General features: G+C 56.1%; 1 protein-coding gene across 4 annotated transcripts in view; it reads left to right on the top strand.

The window, feature by feature from the left end:
• CCDC57 (coiled-coil domain containing 57) overlaps positions 1 to 25661 on the top strand; it is a 116528-nt gene that overhangs the window by 15545 nt on the left and 75322 nt on the right. For all 4 annotated transcript variants that reach the window (XM_064582284.1, XM_064582283.1, XM_045888227.3 and 1 more), the window contains 7 exons: positions 6370 to 6461; positions 8212 to 8840; positions 11488 to 11596; positions 18799 to 18900; positions 20257 to 20414; positions 20533 to 20607; positions 24987 to 25187. In XM_064582284.1, the coding sequence (XP_064438354.1) occupies positions 8434 to 8840; positions 11488 to 11596; positions 18799 to 18900; positions 20257 to 20414; positions 20533 to 20607; positions 24987 to 25187 (1052 nt within the window). In that variant the 5' untranslated portion in view covers positions 6370 to 6461; positions 8212 to 8433. The remainder of the gene's footprint in view (positions 1 to 6369; positions 6462 to 8211; positions 8841 to 11487; positions 11597 to 18798; positions 18901 to 20256; positions 20415 to 20532; positions 20608 to 24986; positions 25188 to 25661) is intronic.

Genomic DNA, 25661 nt, shown 5'->3' with positions numbered 1-25661 from the left:
GGAATTAAGATCCATTTGTGGCTCATCTCTCTTATTTCAGATTTTGCAGATGGTTGTGGGGACTATTTGGCAGTCAGTGAAGGATGGGAAAAAAGGCTTGTGGTCATAGGCCCATGATTTTCATCCCCTAGACACGCTGAAAGAGTCCACGTACCGAGTTTAGCTCAGCCCATGTTGGGATTCCAGACGGCGCCAGCGCTGAGCCCCATCTTGAGTGTAGAACAGATGAGCCACCTCTGGGCTTTCCTTCCAAGTCCCACAAAAACATTTTGTAAATTAAATTCACTAAATATGTTTATAGAGCAACAAGAGAACATTCCTTAATGAAGTCACTTTGGGTTCTTCTGCATTAGGAATGGTGGGGCTTATCTTATTAGTGGCTGAGTCCAAAGCCAAATGCATCCGGAGCCGCAGTCCTTCAGAGGAAGGAGCTAAAAAGAAACCCCTGCTTTGGATGTCTCTCTGCTTAGCTAGCGTGCCTAAACAACTTGTCCGTGAGCGTCTAGTGACCGACTTCTACCCTTTACGAACGCTCCCTTGTGTAAATTGTTGAGCCTGTAACTGCTTAGCTGTAAGGAGGTCATGCAGTGCTTTTCCAGTTAAGTACTTACCAAATGTTTATTGTAAAACAAATTGCCCCAAATTTTTGGTCAGCTGCACAGAGTGTGATTAATTCTAATGTCGTATCTGCGGAGTGGGTACCCTGCAGGTTCACATCTGATGATCTGGTCGCCTGCGGGAGTGGTAAGATTCATCCATGGCACAGAAGCGTCCTGTCATGGTCCTTCCCTGTTCATCCAGCATCTAGACACTGCAGGAGGGGTGGGGGCATGCCCAGGACGAGGCAAGCCCCCTGCAGAGCCCCCTGTGCTTGGAAAGCCCTTTACCTCCCGTATGGTTCTTTGTGGTTCACTGGGACACACCGGTCCCGAACTCTTCCCTCCTAACCGTGGTACCAGCTGTCAAGAACACTTGGCGTGGGCCCCGCCTGCGGCTCCGGCAGTCTGTGGCTCCGTCCTGATTTGTGAGGACTTGTCTGAGTCTCTCACTAACTGCAGGTGCCGACCTCTGAGCCCCTCTCTCCCTGTGCTCTGCGTGAGGAGCGCCAAGCCCCGGGCGTTGCCCTTGCTTGCCTCTGACAAGGCTGCCCCTGTGGTCAGGGTCACCCACTGCAGACCACTGGCGAGGTTCGGGTGAGCGAGTCCCACGCTGCTCCACACCCCTGGCGGCCCTGTCCTAACATCAGGGGCGCAGTCATGTGTATTTTGCTGACTGAGGTCATCTTCCAGATGGGGCCTCTGCCGCCTGCTTCCGTTTGGGGCCTGCAGGTTTTCCGTGTGTGGGAGACCATGGCTTTCATGAGGTGTTCTTTCCATCTTCTTAACACCTGGGGATTTCCAGGTGCTTTTCAGACCTGACAGGTCTGAAATAAGGGTTAGAAAGCTCAGTGTTTGACCAGCGAGAAAGAGTGATGGCATGGCCTAGTGTGGCTCTGCTCCATCCCCTACTCACCCCACCGGCTCTCCTAGGACACTCAACGCCATGAGCAAAGCCATGGTAACTGTGCATCTCTCCCCTCAGTGGAGATTTCTGTAGTTTCCCCAGAAGTTTCATGTGATCCCTCCTGAAAACCCCTGCTTGCTGGGGACATCTGCTGGCTGACAGGTTGGGTCCAGACTCTGAATCTGTGACATTTAAAGCGGATTAGCGTCAGCCTCAGGGCTTTTAGGATCATCCTTTGGTGAGATTACACAGCAGCAGGGCACAGCTGTTCTGCGATGAGGGAAGGGGAGGGCTCCTGGGCGCTGGGGGGGTCCAAGCTGCTCGCGCTGCAGGGAGGGAGCTGTCCTGGGCCTCTCCGAGTACTCTGCCAAACGGGTTGGACTCTACCTTGAAAATGGCCAGAGCCGTCTCCAGATACCGTACAGGCCTGGTGTCACTGGCCCCCCATCGGTACGGCAGGAGCAACCCCTGTGGGTGGCTGTGTGACCGGTGCATCTAAGAGGCGGAGCTGGTGGCAGGGTGCCCAGCGCAGGACAGGGCGCTAGTGAGCGGTCCCCGCAGGAGGGGAGGCCCGTTGACCTTGGTGTGTTCTCTGTGAGGGACCGTGGTGATGACTCATGGGCACTGCTGGGGACAGTCTGAGTCACCAGAGGTCCCAACGGCGGGAGTGTTGTTTAGTGGTGTGTGTTTGCTTAAATCCTCTGCTTCCCCTGTGAGGCGGCACAGGCGTGTGGGGGGCCTGTGTGTGCGCAGGTGTTTGTTGACCAGACTGCCTGACACCAGCTCCCGGCTCCTACAGCCCCCCTGCTAGTTGGGGGGGGGGGTGCGTTGGGTGTTTTGGGCAGTTAGTGTGGGCAAACCCCCAACCGTGGAGGTCACCAGCTCCACCCCAGGGCGTTCCGTGGGCTTTGTGGCCTGCTGGCCTGCCGTAACCCTGGGTTCCCAGTGGTCCTGGGAGCCCTGCAGCCAGCGCAGGGACCGTGGCCCAGCAGGACCTGTTAGCCTCCTGAAGGCCAAGCAGAGCCCCTTCCTGCTCTTCCCTGGTGAGCGGAGGCTTCCCTGACCTCTGTCCAGAGCAGCCCACGGCCCCTGCCACTCTGTTGATGTGGAGAGTTACCTCCTCTGCCCATTTTCTTTTGTGCGTCTGTCTTGCCCCAGGATGAGAGTCCATTGGTGCAGGGACCTTACCTGTCTCCAGGAGGTAAAAAGCCCCTGGCACCTAGTAAGCGCTAAATAAATACTTGTTAAATGAACAAAGGAATGACTTTAAGAAAGCCTACGGTGTCTGTTGGAATTTTTTGTTACCAGCCTCACTTCTTGCTGGTGACAGTGATGTGGCCCTTGAGATCAACAGCAGGGGTTTGCTCCTGCGTGAGGCAAACGTTTGTCATCCCCGTCTGTGTGCGGGGGCCTGCGGCTCCGAACAGCGTCTGAGGTGACCTCTGCACAGCTCAGCTGTCTACTTGGGGGAGATATTTGGCCACTGACTGAGTTTGAAGCCAGTGGCTTCCCTTTTTTATTGAATTAAAAACTCTTGAAAGTAAACGTCTCTAGTTTTTCTGTGATTCATTTATTCATCCACTAACACGTCTGAAGATTCAGTGACTGTGGATCTGGAGGGATGAGGGCTGGCGATTGGAGGGTGGGGTGCTTGGGTGTTTTGGATCGGGAGAAACCGTGGCCAGGGTGGGCCAGGCACCCCAGCAAACGGGTGCCCTGCCCCGTGGTGGGGCCTCCCACGCGGCAGGTGGTGGGCTCCAGGGCGTGTTCCAGCCCTGACAGAACGGGACAGTGGTTGCAGGTGTTGTGAAATGGGAACTCCCTAGCCGTAGGGAGTTAGGCTTTTCTTTCTTTTTTGTTTTTTGTAAGATCCCTTTGGCAGCCCTCAGAGTGAGTGCACAGCAGAAGGGCACTTCAGGGGCCCTCGCAGCGAGGTCAGGGATGATGGCGGCTGAGGTGTGCAGGGGTGAGAGACAGCCGGAAATCAAGGCTAACCCCACGTGTTTAGCTTGGGCAGCTGGATAGAGGGGTGCCTTTTTTTTTTTTTTTAAGATTTTATATATTTATTTGACAGACAGACAGCGAGAGAGGGAACACAGCAGGGGGAGTGGGAGAGGGAGAAGCAAGCTTCCCACCAAGCAGAGAGCCCGATGGGGGCTCGATCCCAGGACTCTGGGATCATGACCTGAGCCGAAGGCAGACGCTTAATGGCTGAGCCACCCAGGCGTCCCTTGACTTTCATTTTCTTTTCTTTTTTTTTTTTACATTTTATTTATTTATTTGACAGAGAGAGAGAGAGGGAACACAAGCAGGGGGAGTGGGAGAGGGAGAAGCAGGCTTCCCACCGAGCAGGGAGCCCGATGGGGGCTCGATCCCAGGACCCTGGGATCATGACCTGAGCCGAAGGCAGACACTTAACGACTGAGCTACCCAGGCGCCCCTAGAGGGGTGCCTTTGAAGGAGCCAGGAAAACTGGGGGGCAGAAGCGTGGGGTGCTGGGCTCAGGCGGTCTGTAACTCAAGACAGCAAGCAGGTGCCTGATGGGCGTGTTGCAGCTGAGCAGGGGTTGATGTGGGTGCAGGGCGAGGCCGAGAGGCATGTTGGCTCTGCCCGCAGCCCAGTCTGCCGTGGAGGAGCGCTGCCCTTCTCCGGACCCCTGCAGGGAGGAGCCCTGGGGCTGCCCCTGGGCAGGACTGGCCCCTGGGAGGATGCGGTGATCAGGGCGCTGGAGCTCTGCTGCCCCTAGCGATTAGGCCCCTGCTTCGCAGGCCTCCCTCCCTCTGCGCTCACACTCAGCTCTGCTCTGCCTCCAACGGGCGTGAGGGGGCTTTTCCTCCACCAAGCGTTCTCTACAGTTGAAACAGATTCCCGGTTAGCGCAGGCCCCACAGGTTAAGGGCTCAGCCCCACAAGACTGGCCCCACCCAGACGCCAGTTGCAAGTCCAGGTTGTCACGACTGTGCTCCTGACGACCCGCGATACATCGGAGGATCCACGACCCCCTCCTCGGGCTCCATTTGCTGGAGCAACTCACAGAACTGAGAAACGTTTTACTTTCCAGATCACCAGTTTATTATAAGAGGATATTAACTCAGGAACAGCCAGATGGAAGAGGCCTGGGGCGAGGGGTGGGGGACGAGGTGCAGCGCTTCCACGCTGTCTCGGGGCACCTCCAATGTGTTCACCCACCTGGAAGCTCTCTGAACCCCTTGGCTGAGGATGTGTGTGGAGGCTTCATCATGTAGGCATGATTGATCGAGCCAGCCTCACGGTGGAAGCTGGCAGGCGGAGTCGAAAGGGAAACCCTGTAATCCCAAGGTTGGCTCCCCTGGCAACCAGCTCCATCCCGTGGTTATCTGGGGCTTTCCAGAGTCACCTCGTAAACTCAGGTGTGGTTGACAGGTCTGATACGAGAAACAGAAGGTAGCCTCTCGCCTGGAATTATTTCAGAACCCGGGAAGAAGAACTAAAGCCAACGAAAGCTGCCCCTGTCGCTCCTGTCACTCGGGAAGTTGTGAGGGTTTTAGGGACGGTGTGCCAGGAGCTGGGAATGAAGGCCATGATGTCTTTTTTTTTTTTTTTTAAAGATTTTATTTATTTATTTGACAGAGAGAGACACAGCGAGAGAGGGAACACAAGCAGGGGGAGCGGGAGAGGGAGAAGCAGGCTTCCCGCAGAGCAGGGAGCCCGATGCGGGACTCGATCCCAGGACCCTGGGACCATGACCTGAGCCGAAGGCAGTCGCTTAACCAACTGAGCCACCCAGGCGCCCCCATGATGTCTTTCTTACTGCACTGCCCATGGCAGGGTCCTGCGGTCTCCCCAGCCCTCTGCAGGCCCTCCTGCTGCTTCAGCCTCTCCCTCTGGGTCTTGGCACGGGCATTCCCTCTGCGCTCCGCTGCTCCCCTCCAGCGCCAGGTCGCCCCAAGACCGGCTGGACGTGAGCCCTGAGGGTTCGGGGCTGCAGGGGGCAGCCATTAAGAAATGACAGCAGCTGTTACCCGGTGATAAAGGTGCCCTGCACAGAGATGGAGGGCTTGACAAAGCAGGCTGGTGGGCCAGACCCAGCCCGCAGTTTGCACACTCTGTGCTGCTTTGCACGGAGCTGAAGAGTCGTGACAACCCTGTGGCCCACAGAGCCCTGAGTAATTACCCACTGCCCTTTACAGCGAGAGCTGGCCAGGCCCTGTCCTGCGTGATTCATTGCTCTTCTAGGAAGACCTGCATAAGGAATTCATTCAGATCCAAGTGCCAGTGCTGAGAAAATATTGGCTTCACCTGAGACATCGCCTTACTTTTTCCTTACGAAGGTGGGGGGTGCTGCGCTCAACCCTGTTCTTGGTGCTTTGTCCTCCGGCAAGCCTCCGGTTGGATGCGTTGTCTGATACCCCACAGTTACGTGGCCTCGATTGCCCAATCCTGACGTTTATCAAGCCGTGTTTTCCTCTTCGACTGCCAGTGTTCTAAGATTATTATTTATTTATTTATTGAGCATAAGCAGGGGGAGAGGCAGAGGCAGAGGTCAGGAGCAGACTCCCCACTGAGCAGGGACCCCGACGTGGGGCTCGATCCCAGGACCCCGGGATCATGACCCGAGCCGAAGGCAGACGCCTAACGGACTAAGCCACCCAGGCGCCCCTACTGTCCGAGTTATAAGCACTGTTCTGCTGAGCCCAGGGCTGACGTGTGTCTCTCGTTCGCGGGTCAGCTCCAGCCAAGCACGTGTCTTCTGTGAAATGCTCATTATCGTTTCTGGGGTCCTGGCAATATTTTGGGATTCTCCAAATACCAGCCCAGACCATTTTGACAGTTTCTCTTTTACCTTTTTTCCCCTTTCCTTTCTTTTTTCTTTTTTTTCCACTTGTAGCGAGAATTACTACCAAACTCGACTCATTGGGCCAGAGACCCGTGTGCTGTTCGAAGAAGACTTGCCCCTCACATAACATACTACCTGCACCTGTGAGTTCGTTGTTTTGCTTTGTTTTTTCATTTTTATTTATTTATTTATTTATTTATTTGAGAGAGAGAATGAGATAGAGCATGAAAGGGAGGAGGGTCAGAGAGAGAAGCAGACTCCCCGCCGAGCAGGGAGCCCGATGCGGGACTCGATCCCGGGACTCCAGGATCATGACCTGAGCCGAAGGCAGTCGCTTAACCGACTGAGCCACCCAGGCGCCCCTGTTTTTTCATTTTATTACCAAGATGTTACAGTAACAGATTTGATTATATGGATAATTTTTTGTCGGTGGTTTTTATTATTAGTAATTTCAGGAGTGAAACAATACTTCATGTCCCTAAAAAGTAGTATCACTGATTCAGAGTGGTTGCTTACTTGAGAATTCTAGAATTAACATAAAGGATACCAAAAGCAGTAGCCCTTAGGTTCTCTTGTTCCTGTTTCTGAGTTTCTGTCTTTGCTCTATGCTGATGAGGTAGACCAGTGTAGGTGCTGTGGGGCTCACCTCAGGAATGGCTGCCTTTTACCTCTGTGACCCCACACAGAGTGTCCCCGCTGTCCATCTCCCCCAGTCCCTGAAGGCTCACCGTAAACACTGCTGAACCAGTGAGTCAAGAATTCGTGGGATGGTGGGAATTTTCCTTCTTTTTTTTTTTTTTTTTAACATTTATTTATTTATTTGGGAGAGAGAGAGAGCTCGAGCACATGTGAGCAGGGGGAGGGGCTGAGTGTGGAGCCTGACCCCAGGACCCTGAGAGCATGACCCGAGCTGAAACCAGGCGTTGGTTACTCAACTGACTGAGCCACCCAGGCACCCTGGGATTTTCTCCTCTTAAAAAAAAGACCCACTTCAGGGGTGCCTGGGTGGCTCAGTCAGTTGAATAACCAACTCTTGGTTTCAGCTCGGGTCATGATCTCAGGGTCCTGGGATTGAGCCCTGCATCGGGCAAAAAAAAAAAAAAAGACCCACTTTATATGAATCAGACATTTTAGATTCTTTGGGATGACAGTGATACTCAGATGTCACTGGCAGGCGCCCCCGGCCCTTCTGGAGAGGTGCTCTCAGAGAAGGGCTGTGTCTGCCCCTGGCGCATCTGCCCCCAGGATGACCGTGGCCCTTGGGCCCAGCCTGCCTACCTTCTGGGCTTGCTGCGTGGCCGTGGGCCTGTTTGTGTAGGTCAGGGCCCCGAGCACCACGTGGTTTTCCGTGTCAGAATCCACCCCTTTCTGCCGGGCGATGGGACGTCGACAGTCCACGTGGTCTCTGGCACGCCTAGCGGCCCTTGCTAGCCCCCCCACGCATACTCATGCGGCCCACGCTTGGCAGACCACCAGAGCAAGAGGTGTTTAGACCGTTGTTAGCAGTTTGACAAGGTGGTTCTATGGTGTTGGATCTAATAATTAAAAATTGGTCTTTGCGTTATATATCTTTGTTTTTTAATTATATTTTCCTTGAGTATTTTTATTGTTTTAGAAAATTATCAGTCTGTGATGGGTTGGAAATAAAAGAGCCAAGGAACGTGCTCCTGAGTGCTGGATCTCCAGGCGCCCCAGGCTGCTGCAGGAGCGGAGTGTGGGGCCGGAGGGGGCCTTGGCTCTCAGAGGCTGGTGGGCCCCAGCGCTTGCTCAGCTCCTTAGCGGCCCCGTTTTCTCACCTGCAAAGTGGGAGAGCCCTTCATGAGCCTGTTTTGAAGGACCTAGCTCTTGTTGGTGAGCAAACGGTGTTTCCTACCTTTCCTTCCTCTGCTGCAGGGTGAGGATCGGCTAGCAGAGCCCTCAAGGTCTGGGCCCTGGCGGGGGCCACCTGTGGCTCTTCCGAATGTGTGACCACACAGCTGCTAACTGGCCCAGAGCGTGCTCCCACTGGGTGACAGCGATGCCGTAGACGGGGATCTGGCGCGGGTATCGAGAAGGACAGCTAGAGCCCCTAACCCTGGGCCCGCTGCCCACCTGCTCCCCACTGCAGCTGTGCCCATGCTGCCGCCGCCCTCAGAGCAGGCCCTGAGCCAGCTGTGGGCTCACAAGGAGGGCGAGAGCAGAGCCCTGCAGGCCCAGCGCTGCCAGCCGCGGGACGCCGCGCTGCAGGACGCGCACAGCCAGCTGCACCAGGCGCAGGGGGCGCTGCGGCGCCTGCAGGAGGACTTCGTCTACAACCTGCAGGTGCTGGAGGAGCGGGACCGCGAGCTGGAGCGCTACGACGCGGCCTTCGCCCAGGCCCGAGGGCTGGAGGAGGCGCGGCAGGCGGAGGTGAGCGAGCTCAGGGTGGAGGCGGCCCGGCTGAGGCAGGCGCTCGCCCGCGAGGCCCGGCGGCGGGAGGACCTGCAGCGGCAGCACCAGCTGAAGCTGCAGGAGCACCGGCTGGAGCTGGAGCGCATCCACAGGTGAGCGCCCCTCGGGCCGCGCGGTGAGGGCACCGGGAGACTGGTTTCAATGTTCCGAGCTTTCTCCATGAATTGCAAATCTGTATCATTTCAATAAAAGATATTCGAGCCCATGATTGTTTTAATGATGCAAAACAGGTATTGATTCCCAAGCGCAGTGAGCTCACTTGAGGCAGGTTGACTAAGAACCCGAAGCTCGGGTCAGAGGGTCCTGTTGGCGGGTCCCCGGAAAGCCGCTCTCGTGTCCCACGCACTCTCCTCCTCAGTGAGAAGAGAAGACAAAAATCTGCCGTCCTTCCCCTGATTTCAGGGTGTGTGTTTGTTTGGTTTTTTTAAAGATTTTATTTATTTATTTGACAGAGAGAGACAGCGAGAGAGGGAACACAAGCAGGGGGAGTGGGAGAGGGAGAAGCAGGCTTCCCCTGGAGCAGGGAGCCCAAAGGGGGGCTCGATCCCAGGACCCTGGGACCATGACCCGAGCTGAAGGCAGACGCCCAACAGCTGGGCCCCCCAGGCGCCCAGGGTGTGTGTCTGTGATGTCACGTTGACGGTCGGGTGTATCTCTCTGGCGTGTGCGGGCACAGACATCAGAGTGGCTGGCAGCACCCTGCGGGTTCTGTTTTCACTTAAAACAGGATCCTGAATAGTGTTTCATGTTGTCACACATGCCCTTCAAAGTACTTGTAGAAAATCACAACAGTGACGATGTTCTTGTTCTAGACAATCGTTTCTTCCTGAAGGTGGTGAGGTGGAAAGGAAGAGCTGCCCGAGGACTCTGTTGTGTTCTCCCTGGGAGAGCTCCCCTCACGCCCACATAGACACGTCCCGTACACGCGGCCTACAACCTGCTTGTGGCGGTTTTCCGTCTACCTGGGCGGTTTTCTTCGTGTCGCGCACTGGGTTCTGCCACATCCTTTTAAATGGCCACCCAGCCCCGTTTTCGTTTGCTGGGCCTGTTGGCCCTGTACTTTTCAGCAGCAGGAGACTCCGTGGCGGGCTGGGCGTGAGCAGAGACCTCCCTCAGTGGGCGCGGGACCACCTTGGCTTATGGGCCTCCGAGCCGCCGGCTAGCATCTCCCGTAACAACCACAGGCATAGCTCCCAGGGTCCCGAGCGTCGCTGTCCTCAGGGAGGCCCGGGAGCCCAGGTGTTCATGGCCTCTCTGCAGGGGCTCCCAGTCCCGACGCTGTGTGCCAGGGAGCCTGTCATTCCTGCAAGCAGTACGGCTGGTGGTGTTCACAGCCCGTGCTGCCTCCCCAGGGGCCGGGGAAGACAGGTACAGATGCTGACCAAGGTCAGCATCGCCTGGAGCAGGGACGGGGATCTGTGACCTTCCCCTGCAGGGTGGGTGTTGGCATTGTGACTGTTCCCCAACTCCATTGTTAAAAGTCACACTGTGATGCACCTGGAGGATCAGAAGCAGGTGCTCTTAACACTGGGACACGTGGGCCAGCTTGCCTCTGTGGAAATACTGATTTTCTTTCTCACAGCTGTATTTGAGACAGTTTAAAGCATCCTTAAAGTGTTCTTCTTTTTTTTTTTTAAGATTTTATTTATTTGACAGAGAGAGACACAGCGAGAGAGGGAACACAAGCAGGGGGAGTGGGAGAGGGAGAAGCAGGCTTCCCGCAGAGCAGGGAGCCCGATATGGGGCTTGATCCCAGGACCCTGGGATCACGACCTGAGCCGAAGGCAGATGCTTAACGACTGAGCCACCCAGGCGCCCCAAAGCATCCTTAAAGTGTTCTATACCATTCTTGTAAAGTGTCTCCTCACGTCATTTGTCCCCCCCCCCCCCTTTTTTTCCCCTTAATTTGAGACCTTTTCAGCCATTATTTCTTCAAGTACATGTCAGCCCTCCTCTTTGTCCTCCCGTGCTCGGGCTCAGGGTGACTGTCCCACACCTCCCTGAGGCTGTGCTCATGTTTTTCAGTGTGTTTCTCTCTGTTATTTGCTGGGGTAGTTTCTGTTGTTCTGGTTTCAAGTTCGTGGATTCTTTGCTCCGTCATGTTGTCATGTTCATTCTGCTGTTGACCCCACCCCAGTGAGCCTTCTGTTTGGTTGTCATACTTCCTGGTTCTCAATTTGTTTGATTCTTTGTAAGCTTTTCTTTGCTGAGAGTTTCTAATTTTTTACGTAAGAGTGCACTACATTGCTTGCTGAAGCATTTTAAATAATGGCTGCTTTAAAAACCCTTGTTAAGGGGGCACCTGGGTGGCTCAGTTGTTAAGCATCTGCCTTCAGCTCGGGTCATGATCCCAGGGTACTGGGATCGAGCCCCGCATCGGGCTCCCTGCTCGGCGGGAAGCCTGCTTCTCCCTCTCCCACTTCCCCTGCTAGTGTTCCCTCTCTCGCTGTGTCTCTCTCTGTCAAATAAAAAAAAAAAAAAAAAAAACCCTTGTTAAAAAAATCTCAACATTTGTGTCATTTTGGGGTTAGCGTGTGCTCTCTTTTCCCGTTCAGGTGGGGACCTTCCTGTGCTCGGTGTGACTTGGGCTTGTGTCCTGGGCACTTTGGGAATTACCTTGTGAGACTCTGGACCCCATTTCAGGCTCCCTCTGCAGGCAGGCGCCTGTGTGGTGTAGGGTCCCACTGAAGCCCCCGAGAGCAAGCCCTGACCTGTCTTACTACTGCCATGTTTACATAGTGACAAGAACAGCGAGATGGACCAGCAGCGGGAGCAGTACGAAAACCTGAAATGGAAGCTGGAGAGAAGGCTCGAGGAGCTCGATGGCGAACTTGCCCTGCAGAGGAAGGTAGGGCCTCCAGCGCGCAGCCCCCCTCAGGTGCCCGCCCTGCCTGCCCACTGTGAAAGCAAGTTGTGGAGGAGAAGACAGCCTCTTTGTTAGCTGTGTGGTATCCATGGGGTCAAGGTCGAGTTACTGGAGCAGATTTCCATCGGGGGCGGCCTGGAGGGATATGGTGGACATCCAGACCTCGGTCTCTAGGAACTCCCTCCGTGCTCTCTCTCCTCACAAAGGGATACATGTTTTCTCCCTTATTTATTCCAGAAAAAAAGGATTGAAAATCAAAATCTGAGTTACTTACTGTAGCAGAGAGCTGGGAACTCAAATTGTGGTAACTGTATTTCTTTCAAGACAACCGTAGGTAATCCTAAGTGTCAACACAGATGTGTCAGCTGACAGGTGCCACTTGGCCTCGCCCTGTCACCAGAGTTTCCCTCCGTGACGCTGAGCCTCAGCCTGCGCTTCTGTGAGTGCAGATGCTGGGGTCGCCGGGTCCCCTTGTCGCCTTCGAGCCCGGGCTGAGCTCATGACATCACAGCAACAGCGGTGTTTATGGAAACTGCCTCATGAAGCTCTCTGTGCTCCTCACGACAGAGACACGGTTTTGATCTGAGCTTTACAGGTGGGGGGCTGAGCCCAGAGGCATTAAGTAACCTGCCCAAGAGCCCCTTAGTAAATGGCAGAGGTGGGACTGGATTCCAGTGTGTAAACTCCTAGCCGCTGTTACCCTGGCCTGGGATTGCCGTTGTCGGGAAGCAAGAACTCCCATCCCCTCAAAGGTCCTTCTGGCTGGACTGAGAATCAAATCAACGTGAGACAGATGAACAGGAGAACATCAAATTTAATAGGTGTATGTTCGGGGAGTCCACACAGACATGGAAATCCCAGAGTCAGGCAGAATGAGGTCTATATGTCGTTCTGAACTAAGGAGAAGGGGCTGGGGGTCTGGGACTTCAGAGGGAAGGAATGCACCTCACGGGGCAGTGAGAAGAGCCGGTGTTCGGTAAGATGTTTGTCCTGCCAGGGGCGCCCAGCCGGCTCCGTCGGTAGAGCGTGTGACTCTTGATCTCGGGGTCATGAGTTCGAGCCCCACGCTGGACATAGACGTTATTTTAAAAAACGTGTGTGTGTGTGTGTGTATAAGGTGTTTGAAAAAAAAGATGTTTGCCCTACCACACAGATCGGTCTCTCAGATAAAATTTATCTCTGCTAATGACCCTTGGTCTGGGAAAGACGCGCTATTTAGACCGTTCGGTGTGGTAAGACAGGGACAAAAGTTTCTCTTGAGGCTGCAGGGTCTCAAGTGCCTTCAGCTCAAAACAGTCCTTGTGCCAAGATGGCACATTCTGGGGGGCCTGCCCTGAACCCCTTCCCTACTCTTCACATCTTAGTTGTAGACTCCTGTTCGTGATTTGGGACAAAGAGCTGGATCCAAGTCAGCCTGTATTGTGTCCCGTTTCTGCCTGTTCTCGTAGCCACTGAACCCTGGGCTTGTTCCCAGTTTCTTGGTGACCGTACCGCGGGGTAGATGTGGGTGGTGTGACTGGCCACGACGGCTCTGATCCAGGTGCTGGGGCAGCAGTTACGGACAGACCTGTCCTGCTGGTGGGCGGGGGCCTGACTGCCCGGCCTGCTGTCCTGAGGTGCTGTGTCAGCCCCTGAGACAGGACAGTGTCTCCCGAGAGGCATTGTGCCAGTCCGGGTGGAAAGGCACCAGGGGACGACTGTCCTCTGACCACAGAGGAGGAGGCCGAGGCCCCGCTGACAGCCCTTTCCTTCCCCTCTGGAAGCTCCACATTCATTCTCTGCGATGCTGCCGTCAGAGCACCCTTAGAGCTCTTGAAATCTGCAGAGGACTCCTGGAGCTTTCCAGGACCAGTGAACTTTGTCCGTCACGGGCAGGTTGGCCTTTTGGAAACAGCTCAGGTTGGTAGGGCACTAAGCCAGGGCCTGAGCAGCAGGGTGAGGGCAAGACCTGTTGTGACTTACTGGGCAGTGATGAGGTTTCCTCCGGTAGCACCAGGGACGCTCCTGCAGGAGCATCAGAGGGCCCTGGGCAGGCAGGGTCTCGGTGACACTCGGAGGCAGCAGTGACCCCTGGGGAACTGTGGTGGCCGGGCCAGGCCTCTGCAGGGCTTCCCAGGCTGTCCACACTCAGCCTCTGCTGTGACTCGGGCTGGTTCCGGCTTCGAGCTTCTGCGTCTTCGGGGGCCCCTCACAGCCATGGGGGACGTTGGTCTTTGTAGGAGCCCTACCTCTGGAAAGAAGGAAACTTGATGTTTAAACTCCGCAGCTTTGCTGGTCTACCCAAGGGGGCTGCTGGAAACGTGGGTGGCACCTGGCCAGTGTGGTTCTGGAACAGTGTGAGCCGTGCCGGTTCTCAGGGTGCAGCGTGCCTGTGCTTGAACCCTACTCTGCTGCCCACATCTTATTCTTTCAGTGACTGAACTAGGCTCCTATGTGCTCACCGGCTTCGTGGTCTCCTTGGGGCTGGTTTCCTGTCTCTTGTTTCTGAAGATCTTGTGTCCGTTGTTGACTTGTCAGAAGTAGAATTGATTCAATGGTGATAGTGATTTTTCTCTTGAAAAGTGAAATATAAGGTAATGGGAACAGAGTTGGTCTGTTTGAGTCTTACTGTACCTGCAAGTTGTAGGCTGTGGGGTTAAGGGAAGCTTTTTTCTGTGTTGGTTAGCAGGACAGGATTAGAAGCCACTGACGTAGAAATGGAATGATTAATTGATTTCTTCTTTCATTTAACACGTATTTTTTGAATGTGGACCATGTGCTGGGCGTCCTCCCAGGCCCTGGAGTTAGGGTGTGAGCACCTGGACCTGGGAGCTGCTCTGGGAGCGAGCTGGGCCTCCGTGGGTCACGATGGACACTGAACAGCACGGTCTCTAGTGGAGCCCCCCAAGGGTGTCCCCTGCACGACACCATAAGGCAGGGTGGTCGGGAAGGGGAGTCGTGAGCAGAAGCCTACAGGTGGTCAGGGGCGTGGAGGGAACGGTGGCATGCTTAGAGCTCCCGGGGCAGGCGTTCAGGGTCCAGGGGGGCTGAGGGGCAGGCAGCCACGTGGGGCTCACAGGCAGCAGCCCTGGGTACAGCACTGTGCTATCAGGCTGTGTGGGAGCTGGCTCCTGGCCCGCTGGAGGTCAGCGTCCAGGGCTGGGAGTCTGGGGCATCGCCAAAGGGCAGGTGTAGACAGAGGGGCCTGATCGGAGCCTTCAGCGGGAGGATGGGAGGTGAGGGCCCGTGAGGGGCCCAGCAGGAGAGTGGGTGCCCTGCAGCCAGAGAGGAGGGTGGTGGCAGTGGACGTGAGCTGTGAATCGGGACGAAGCGCTCCTTGTTCCTAGGCTGGACTTTTCACTCAGGTCAGTGCTCCCCTGCTGGCCCTGCTCCGTCTGCGTGACGGCCCAGCCCCCACAGCCTGCAGAACTTTGAGCAGAAACCAAATGCTTCGTAGTTTTGTCATATGTTAGGAGAAAAAATCTCAATGATTCTCATGTTCCAGGGGCGCCTGGGCGGCTCAGTTGGTGGGGCGTCGGCTCAGGTCATGATCCCGGGGTCCTGGGATCGAGCCCCGCATCAGGCTCCCTGCTCAGCAGGAAGCCTGCTTCTCCCTCTCCCACTCCCCCTGCTTGTGCACATGCTCGCTCTCTCAAATAAATAAATAAAATAAAATTTAAAAAAAGATTCTCATATTCCGGTCCCAGTAAGGGGTATTCATGTGACTCCTTATACTTCGTTTTGCTTTTCAAAGGATAGAAAAAAGTAAGGCATATGCTTTCAGTTGTGCTTCTGTGAGTGTCTCTGAGGCTCCCACTAGACCTTCAGAGATTTGTCACCTGGCAGGTGTGTGGCTCCCGCCTCCCTCCCGAGAGGGCAGATCAGGGACGTGGCAGATGTGGCCGCATCCTCGCCGGCAGTCGGGCTGGGCTCAGCCTCCCCTCAGACTGTCGAGCCCCGTTACTTCATCAGCCGCTTGCGGTCTCGCGTGCTGTGCCGTGTTGTCCACGCGCTATGCTGAGGGCCTGCCCTCGCCAGCTTCTTTGTGGGGACAGGCTTCACCTGCCCCACGTCACCTCCGCTCTGCTCTAGGCACCAGGGCTGGGTCGGGTCACTGAGATTTTAGGGCGGGGGAGACAAAGTCAGGATTCTGCATCTCGGTCGCACTCTGCACACCCCTTCCCCCTGCGTAATTTCTGCGTGTGGGTTTTTCACGTGTGAGCCGCGTCTGAGGAACAAGCACGTCCACACCTCAGCCCACATGGCAGATCAACCATGGAGGTCTGTCTCTTCTTTGAGACCACAGGAGACAGGACATGAAGGGACTGACAGCGGTGAAGGGGACGGAAGGGCCTCAGCTGGAAAAGCAGCAGCTCGCGGGCAGGCGGCTGGCCTGGCGTCAGTTGGGGGGCTGTGTAAGGGGCAGTGACCCCAGCGTGTGCACCCGGGGTACCAGGCAGGCAGGAGCTCCTTCCCAGGCAGAAGCTCAGCATGGTTCTGTTTAACAAATTGAATTACCCCTGCGAGCAGAAGCAAGGCAGTGGGTGAGTCCCAGTGCGCCCCTTGCAGTCCGTGGGTGCCACCCCCGCCCCAGCAGTCTGCTTGCGCCTTGACGGGCGACGTTGTGCTGTGCTCGGTGCTGCTCCCTCTGTTGCTGGCGGGTAGCGCACCGGGCGCTCACGCCGCTCGGCTCGCCGCTCGCCCACAGATACGTGTGTCAGACATTTGGGTCGTTTCCAGTTCAATGCCATTTCGAACAAAGTTGCCGTGAACGTTTTTGGCAGGCCTCTATTCGTTTGGGTAAATAACTTGGGAGCATAGTTTCTGGGTTGTGCGCTGGGGCACGTTTAATTTGGTAAGAAACCGTCAAACTGCGTTCCCAGACGCTGCTCCACATCCTTGTCAGCACTGAGTGTCGTCGGTCTTTCCCATTTCAGCTGTTTATAGGGTGGGTCGTGGTGTCTGTCTCGTTGTGGTTTTAATTAGCTTGTTCCTGATGGTCAGCATGTAAGCATTTTTTCATGTGTTCATTGGCCGTTAAGATACGTTTTTTGTGAAGTGTCGGTTCACTTTTTTTGCTCTTCTTCCAAGGTGGATTATTTGTCTTCATGTTATTGATATGTAGAGTTCCTTATGTACCCCAGAAACAAGTCCTCAGGTACGTGTGTTACAATGATCTTCTTCCGTCCTGGGCCCCACCTTTTCCTTTCCTCAACAGTATCCTATGACTAGCAGGTGATTTAATTTTGGTGACGTTCCAGTGAGCTTTTTATTGCCGCATTCCTGAATAGGAGCATCCAACTAAGGCAGGATTATGAGACATTTGAGAATTGCCAGCAGCATGGGAAAGAAGCCAAGAGTAACAGGGAGAATGGCCCTGATAGAACGATGATTCCTGCCTGGGTCAGTGATCCTGCAGCCCATCACTGTGTGCCCTCTTCCGGGGTGAGGCAGCAGATGTGCCCGCACAGGCCTCTGGTTGTCTGTGCCGGTCTGGCCGTCCGCAGGTGAGCTGGTGATCCTGTGACCCCCCTGCCGTCTCCACAGGTGAGAACTTGAGCCTGTCTGGAGCAGGGTGGGGACAGGGCCAGCCTCGCCTCATGTCAGGTCTTAGTTTTCAGGCTCTTGGGGTGCATTGTGGGGCCTTCCTGTGATTAGTGCTACCAGAGATGTGTTTTGCATCCATAACCCAAGAACAGGATGCTAGGAGGAAGGGCCATTCACAAAACAAAGAATTTTGACAATTAAAAGTATATTTAAAGAAATAAATTCAGAATGTAAATAAAGAAAATCTGGGAAAAAACTTAAGAGACGTGGAGGATAAATTGGAATGTTCAATCCAGCAATCACATTCCAGAAACATGCAGTGGGAAACAGGAAGGGGCAGACTATTGAGGAAATGGACCAGTTGCTTCTCGGGGCAGGGGCTTCAGAACAAAAGAATGGCGGAGGCCTGAGCAATAGCGCGAGATGTTTCAGAGAAGGGGAGAATGGGTACGGAGCCTGCCCCGCTGCTCAGCTGGAGCTCAGCACGACAGACCGGCTGTGAGGTGTGAGCGCAGGGCCCTCGGGTCTGCACACAGGTGGAGGGGGGATGCCTGCAGATGCCGGGCTCAGCAGGAGTCTCCTGGAAGTTACTGGATTATGCTCTGCAGCCTGGCCAGTGGCCAAGGGCTCAGCCCTCAGCTGCCCCCATTCCCTTCTGAGTTCAGAACAGTGGGAACCAAGAGATGGGGGCCTGAGCTGAGCAGACTCCCTGGCGTCCCCAGGATTGGGTAGCCCCAGCTACAGGGCCCAGCTGGCGGCCCCATACGCCCCGAGTGCTCCGCAGGAGCTGGTGGGCCTGGGCCAGGCCAGAGCTGGGCTTCCAATCCCCCGGTGAGGCCGCATGGGGCACGGGGCACGGCAGAGGTGCTTCCCAGGAGGAGGAAGCCACAGACAGGAGGAGGCGCAGGAGTGCCGGGGAACGACAGGGAAGTGTGAAGAGCAGCCGGAGAGATAGCTGTGCCACAGTCCAGGGAGAAGCCAGGCCAGATGTGGAGGCCGCGGCCTCCGGAGGGGCCACACCCCAGGAGAGAGGGTCACGCTGCGCAAGGGGACACCACGAAGGAACGGGAGGGGGTGGGACGACCGAGGAGAGAGAGGTTGGGGGAGGTCGGAGGGGAACCCAAGCTCCAGGAGAACAGCGGGCTGTCAGTTGTGAGCGGCGGTCACCTTCGCTGGTGGTTGCGCGGCTGTTGTCGTAATAACGTGTCGGGTTTTTAGGTTCAGCCTGGGGGTGAAGCTCAGAAGACTGTCTGCTTGCAGAGCCGGGGTCAGCGTACTGGCAGGTGTGGGATGGGGTCCGGGCGAGGAGCCGGCGGGGAGCAGTGTGCAGACCCAGCCGGAAGCAGCCAGAAAGCTGTTGGCAGTGCTGCCCCCTCGCAGGGGCGGGGTGAGCAGGCCCGGGGGCCTCTGTCCCGAGTCCCCAGCAGCTCCTTGTCTGTGTGCCCAGTGGACAGGCCCGGCAGCTCTGTGGCGTCTGGCAAGAACCGGTGGCCCCCTGGGCAATCCGTGGGGGCCCTCTGACGCCTGGTGGGGCACCTCCACCACCGGGGGCCTCTGTGTCCCGCGGCTTCAGGCCTGCTCGCCCGCTCACCTGGTGCTTCTTGTGGCTCTGCTGGGGCACGGCAGCCTCCTCTCACCGCCGGCCCTTTCTGTTTCAGGAGCTGCTGCTGGAATTTGAGTCTGAAATGCAGAAGAGGGAGCACGGGTTCCGCCTGCAGGCGGACAGCATGAGCAACGTGGTCTTGACTCATGAGCTCAAGGTGGGGGATGGCCTTCGGGCGGTGACTGTTCCCTCCTCAGAGGTCAGGTGCCGCTCCTGAGCCGTGAGGCCACCTCTGGGCGGGACGGCGGGGTCCACACAGAGGCCTCCCTCGCTGTACAGGGGCCAGGGGTGACATGCCTGGGGAGCGCCCGCCACGGTGCCTGCCACGTGGCCCGTCTCACTAGGGACAGAGGAGGGGTGCCCCCCCAGGATAAATGGCCACCCGACCCTGGTCGAGACAGCCTGTCACTGGCCTGTGTCCTCTGTGAGCACTGGGAATGGGCCTCCAGGGAGGTGCTGCTCGTCCCGCATTTACAGCAGAGGCCAGGCAGGTGGTCAGGGCCCACGTGCACCTTGTGCACCCGGCTGCGGTGAGCGTGGGTTCCCTGGTGCACTAGTCCACCAGCTGCCAGGGCACACACGAGCAGCGTGCACAGCTGACCTTTAGCATGGAGACGGGCCAGCCTTGAGGAGGCGGGAGGGCGTGCAGGGGAGGAGGAAGCAGGAGAGGGCACCCGGTCTGGCCTTGCCACCTGATAGGTTACACCTGTGTGGGCATGCAGCTGGTGTCAGTAAGAGCAACCCCACCCTAGCGGTCAGGGTGGGCCCCTCCCGCAGGCCTCCAGCCTTCCCACAGTGCCACAGTCCAAGGGCAGCACCCGGCCAGCCAGGGCCCCCAGGAACCCTGGCAGTTCTCTGTGGCCGGCGTGCAGACCAGGCAACTCCCAGCCCAGCCGCACCTCCTGGCAGGGACACCGGTTCTCCGCACCCTCTCAGGCCCTGTCTGGCCCCCTGACCGCACTCCGGTAGGAGCCCTGCCCCCCGCCAGCCAGGCCCAGGCTGCCCTGCAGTGACTTCGGGAGGCCTCGGGGACTTCTGAGAGCCGGCGGGGAGAGGGCTCGCTGGACGTGCCCTGAGCTCCACAGTGGGGTGGGCCCTGCCCCACCTCCGTCTGCCGTGCCTGGCCGTTACAAACCCGGGAACACCTCTCCCGGAGGGCGGCAGCATGCACGCGCGGCCTGAGGCGGGTGCTGCAGCCATCATCGTGGCCCGCAGTCGCAGTCACGGACCGAGGCCCAGAAAGGTTGTTCTAAAATGGAGCCATGCTCTTGCATGCTCCACCTGCTTGTGTGAGTCCAGTATCAGCAATCTTCACATAGGAACCGGACGGTCTTTTGGGCTCGCCACGCGTGGGCCCCATTGTGGGGTGCGGCGTGCCCTCAGAGGTCGTGGGGCCCCGGCATGTTCACTGGGGGGTGCGTGAGGACACCCTCACTGATGCGCTGCTTCTTGAGTTGTTTTCTGTCTGCTCGGTTCCAGTTCAGCCTCATTTTGAATTCTTTGTCTCTTGAAGGTAAAACTGCTGAACAAGGAGCTCGTGGCTCTGAAGGACGCGGCCGCACAGGCCGCGGAGTCGCTGCAGAGCGCCGAGGCCGCCAACGCGGGGCTGGAGGAAAAGCTGCGGCACGGTGGCCGGGAGCTCAGGGACCTGGCCGCCGCCAAGGACGCCCGGTGCGCAGCCGCGCCGGCCTCCTCTGGGCTGGGGGCTTCCGCCTGTCCTGGCTTGCTGGGGGCCGGCCTGGCTGTGGGTCCTCGTCTGCTCTCCCCGCTAATACTTCCTCCCTTTCAGGATAAAGGACTTAGAGGGCAAACTAAACTGTGTGCAGCTCTCCAGGAAGAAGGAAGAGGAGGTGTTCAGGAGGAAGTGAGTGTTCCTGGCTCCCAGCCTGGCCGCGTGGGGTTAGGTCCGGGCAGGGGCTCCCACCAACCCAAGGGCCATCCGGCCTTTGAATTCACTGCCTTGGGTCGGCTTCCATGCTCTGTCCAGGATTTTCTCAGTGGTAGTTAGGCTTTTTAGTGTTTTAAAACTTTTTTTTTTAGGTTTTATTTTTAAGTAATCTCTACACCCAACGTAGGGCTTAAAGTGAGAACCCCAAGATCAAGAGTCACGTGTTCCACTGACTGAGCCAGCCAGGTGCCCTGATGTTTTAAAACCTCTAAACTTAAGAGTTTTATGAACTAGGGAGCACCTGGGTGGCTCAGTTGGTTAAGCATCTGATTCTTGATTTTGGCTCAGGTCAAGATCTTGGGGTCGTGAGATCGAGCCCCATGTCGGGCTGGCGCTGGGCATGGAGCCTGCGTGGGACGCCCTCTGCCCCTCCCCCAGCTTGAGCACATGCACGAGCTCTCTGTCTCAGAAAAGAAGTTTTATTAACCAGTTCATTAATTTTAGACTGCAGCAACAAATGTTACTTTGGTGATATGGTCACCTTTCATTTCTACGTTATTTTGGCAAAATAATCCTGCTCTCCTGGTTATACATTCTCTAGATTCTCAAGAGCCCCCTTCTTCCTGCCGAAAAGCTCACCTCATCCCTCACTGTGGGCTGCGTGCCCCACACTGCCAGGTGTCAGGATGCCCAGCCCATAGGTGGCGCGGGGACTCTGAGAAAGCCCATGGTGGCCCGCCCAGGCTGAGACCTGTGAGGCCCACAGGATGAGGAGGGCTCAGAGAGGCACAAGGCAAGCTTCTGGGGGAGGGCAGGTGTGGGGGAGCACGTGCCCTTGGGAGCAGCCCAGGCCTGGGGTGACGTGGGCCCCGGAGAGCATGAGGCGGGCACCGTCCACCGTTCCACCTGTCACCCTCTTCCTTTTCTGGAAAGCACCAGGGTGGCTATGGGTGAAGCACGCGTGTGGTGGTTGTGAGGATGCTCTGTCACGGGAGTGGGCGAGGCTGGTGGAGCATGGGCCATCTGGGGCATTTCTGTGTTTTCTGGCCATGATGTTTGTGCACTCTGAGGAGAAAAGCTTTACAGCCTGTCCGTCTACTGCCTTTGCACCTGCAGTCAGACGGAACTGGGAGCTGCCTTCCAGGCCACCGCACAGGGGTACACTATCGGCCCATGTACCCCTCGGCTAGGCTGGCACACGGGACGAGGGCGGGCGTTGTGTGCGTGCTTCTGGGGGCATGTGGGGCCACGACACAGCAGGATGTGGTCCGGCTTGGACCCACGCAGGCCCGTGGTGCTGGGATGCGCTGTGGCGGCCAGCCTTTGGGAAAAAACAGTGTTCCCCTTCATGTCCAGAGCTAGAGCCTTTTTTTTTTTAAAGTTTATTTATTTAAGTAATGTTTAATCCCGCGTGGGGCTTGAACTCACGACCCCAAGCAAGAGCCGCACACTCACTGACAGCGCAGGCCAGGTACCCCCAAAGTGTTTTTATTCATAAACTGAAATAGTTGAAAATGAATATAATTTTTAGCATATTATAAATATTGGCTTTAAGAAGTAAAACTGTTCAGGGGTGTCTGGCTGGCTCAGGTGGTGGAGCACATGACTCTGGGTCTCGGGGTTGTGAGTTTAAGCCCCATGTTGGGTGCAGAAATTACTTTAAAATCTCTAAGAAAAAAAGAGAGTAAAACTGGTCACTTTTTTTTTTAAGATTTATTTATTTTAGACAGTGAACGTGCACATGTGAGGAGGAGGCGCAGAGGGAGAGAGAGAAAGTTTCAAGCAGGCCCCCCGCTGAGCAGGGAGCCCAATGTGGGGCTCGATCCCAGGACCCTGGGATCATGACCTGAGCCAAAGGCAGACGCTCAACCAGCTGAGCCACCCAGGTGTCCCTATAGTGTATTTTTTATGATTCACAAATTTGAAATCAGTCTTCTCTAACATAATGCATATATTTATATAAACTAAAAACAATGAAATTTGCTGGGGCCACAAGGCTCTAAGTGTTCTAAAAGGTTTCTACGTGAAGGTATTCTGGTAATTATTTGCACATACTTTACAAAACAATATAATATACTATAAAATTCAATAATTAAGTAAACTGTAAGTCTCCTTAGGAATGCCCCCCGACTGAGGGGAAGGGGTCCCCGCATCAGTCTGTGAGCACCTTTGTGGGGCTGGCCACCTCGTCACACGCACAGCCCGCAGACAGCCGGGTGGGCTTTCTGGCAGCATCCCCCAGGCTTTGAACGCCTTCCAGTTACGAGCCAGGAGCCACCTGCTGGCCTCGCCCCTGCATGACCGTCTGTCGTGTGTCTGCTGGTCACTCCATAGGAGCAAAGAGCTGGTAGTGCCTGGCTCAGTCGGCAGGATCATTCACGTTCTCTGTTTCCAGAAGTTTGGATAAGAGGCTTTCCTAAGACTTATTCCGGGACCGTTACATACACCTGGTGCCCTTCTACTTAGCGGCAGCTTGGGAAACCCTCGTCCTGAGAGGCTGGGAAACTGGAAGGTTGTGACTTGGAGTACACGTTCACCAGCATGACGTGTATACAGTAAGATGCTCTTTATTTTGCTGCAAGCTTTACCATTTCTCCCTAAAACCTCAAGCTTGCAGATTTCGTTTCCAGTTAGGGAAAGCGTTCAGCAGACCACCTAAGCAGCAGAACCCACCTTGCTGTGAAACCATTAGCTGGTCGGGTTGCTCTGCAAGAACATCTTACTTTGTTTTTCAGTCCCAGTGAATCTGTATGTGTCTGGAGGAGTAACCTCAAAACCCTGAGAATTACAGAGCACACCTGTGAAGTGTCCTAGAGCGCTCTGGTACAGGTTAGGGCAGTTGAGGGCTCCCGCGCGTGGCGCTACGCAGATGCTGCCCCTCGGACGGCGCCGTGGGACTCTGGCGTCACAGGCAGCACAGAAGGCGGGCTTCCCACCCCGGAGTCCGCTGTTGGCCTTTGAGAGTCACTGACCAAAAGTCATGCGGCGCAGTTCGGGAGTGACTCGACTCCTTCACCAGCCGTCTCGACCAGACCTTTCCTGGTTTGATGAGACAGAGGCTGTGCTGCTGGATGCCGGTGGGTGCAGACGCTCGCACGTGTTCCTCTTTTGCTAAGAGAAGGTCGAAAATATTGAACAGGTTGCAAGATGGATGAGGCTTCATTGTAACTGGAATGAAAAGTACGTTAACGTGACGTGAAAAATGCAGCTGGAGGGGCGTCTGGTGGCTCAGTCAGTGAAGCGTCTGCCTTTGGCTCAGCTCGTCGTCCCAGGGTCCTGGGGCCGAGCCCCGCGTCGGGCTGCCTGCTCTGCAGGGGGTCTGCTTCTCCCTCTGCCGCTCCCCCTGTTTATGCTCGCTCTCTCTGTCAAATAAATAAAATCTTTTTTTTTTTAAAAAGAAACGATGTAGGGGGCACCTGGGTGGCTCAGGCGGGTAAGCATCTGACTCTTGATTTTAGCTCAGGTCATAATCTCAGAGTCGTGAGTTCAAGCCCCGAGTTGGGCTCTGTGCTGGGCATGCAGCCTGCTTGAGATTCTCTCTCTTCCCCACCCGCCTCTCTCTCTCTCTCTCTCAAAAACGAAATAATAAAAAAATAGCATGTAAAATTACATTTTTTAGGGCTTCGAAGTTTTTTTCTTTTTAAAGATTTTATTTGACAGAGAGAGACACAGCGAGAGAGGGAACACAAGCAGGGAGAATGGGAGAGGGAGAAGCAGGCTTCCCACAGAGCAGGGAGCCCGATGCGGGGCTCGATCCCAGGACCCTGGGATCATGACCTGAGCCGAAGGCAGACGCTCAACGACTGAGCCACCCAGGTGCCCCCCAGGGCTTTTAGCTTTTTATTGAAACCAAATAGAATAAAAGCATAAAAAGTCCTGAGCGTTGCCAGTCAGATGTCCGCATGACGCCCACCAGCCCACGCTGTCCTGTCCAGATGGACGTCTGTCCTGGTGAGGGGATTCTGATAGGTCTGGCATTTCTGGCAAAGACAGAAGAGCCGCTGACGTCCCTCAGTCCCCAGTCGCCCTCAGCGTTCCGGGTGACTGACGGCTGCTGAGCCAAAAGCCGGTGGGGGTGGCGGTAAGACTGCTTTACCAGAGCTCCCGTCGCCGGGGTCTTTCTTCTGGGGGAGCGTGCGCTCCAGAGCCGTCCGGGGACGTGGCGTCTAAGAACTGTTCGCCAGTGTTTACCTGAGGAGCGTGAGCTGCTGGTTAGGCGGCCGCTACAGAGGTAGCTGGGCAGGATGCGCCGCGGCTGAGGTCCCGAGTGCGGCAGCCGCCGTGCACGGGAGAGGGAGTGTGGTCTGGGGTCCAGCCAGGGCCTGGGCACTGCGTGACACCTGCCTGTGTTTCAGGCATGAGGAGCTCGACCATCTGGCCAGGGAGAGGGACGCGGTGCTGGCGGCTGTGAAGGGCGCCCACGCGGAGCAGCTGCAGGTGCTGGAGGCCAGGGCCCTGGGGCTGCAGGCCCACTGTGAGGCCCTGGAGCTGCAGCTCCGCAGGGCGGAGTGGAGGCAGGTCGATGCCCTGAAGGAGAAGGACGCCGCCATGGACAAGTGAGTGTGGGCGGGAGGGCCACTGACTGCACCCGCTGCAGGGTGGGCACTGGGCGGGTGCACCTCTACGGCTCTCTGGTCCTTTTTCTTAACCCTTTTTCCCCTTCTTTTTCAAATTCTGCCGTGTGTGTATGTGTATGAACATGCAGTTATTTGTGATAAAACATACATAATACAGAATTTACCATCTTAACCGTTTCAAGTGCACAGTTCGCTGCCGTGTACCACCACCAAAATGTCCCTTCCCGTTCCCCTCCCCCACCTCCTGGAACCCACCGTCTACGCTCTGTCCCTATGATGTTGGCGACTCTAGGACCCTCATATAAGGGGACCCTGCAGTATCTGTCCTTCTGTGACTGGCTTACTCCCCTTCCCGTAATGGCTCCTCGGTCCACCCATGTTGGAGCAGGTGACAGGATGTCCGTCCTTTTCGTGGCTGAGTGATACTCCACGGCGTGGGTGGACCACATTTTC

Source organism: Mirounga angustirostris, unplaced genomic scaffold (genome assembly GCF_029215605.1).
Source record: "Mirounga angustirostris isolate CCGP_5_RB_7025 unplaced genomic scaffold, mMirAng1.0.hap1 SCAF_17, whole genome shotgun sequence".
Classification (NCBI taxonomy): Eukaryota; Metazoa; Chordata; class Mammalia; order Carnivora; family Phocidae; genus Mirounga; species Mirounga angustirostris.
Note: the sequence above shows the minus strand (reverse complement) of the source record. Positions and strands in the feature narration are given on the sequence as shown.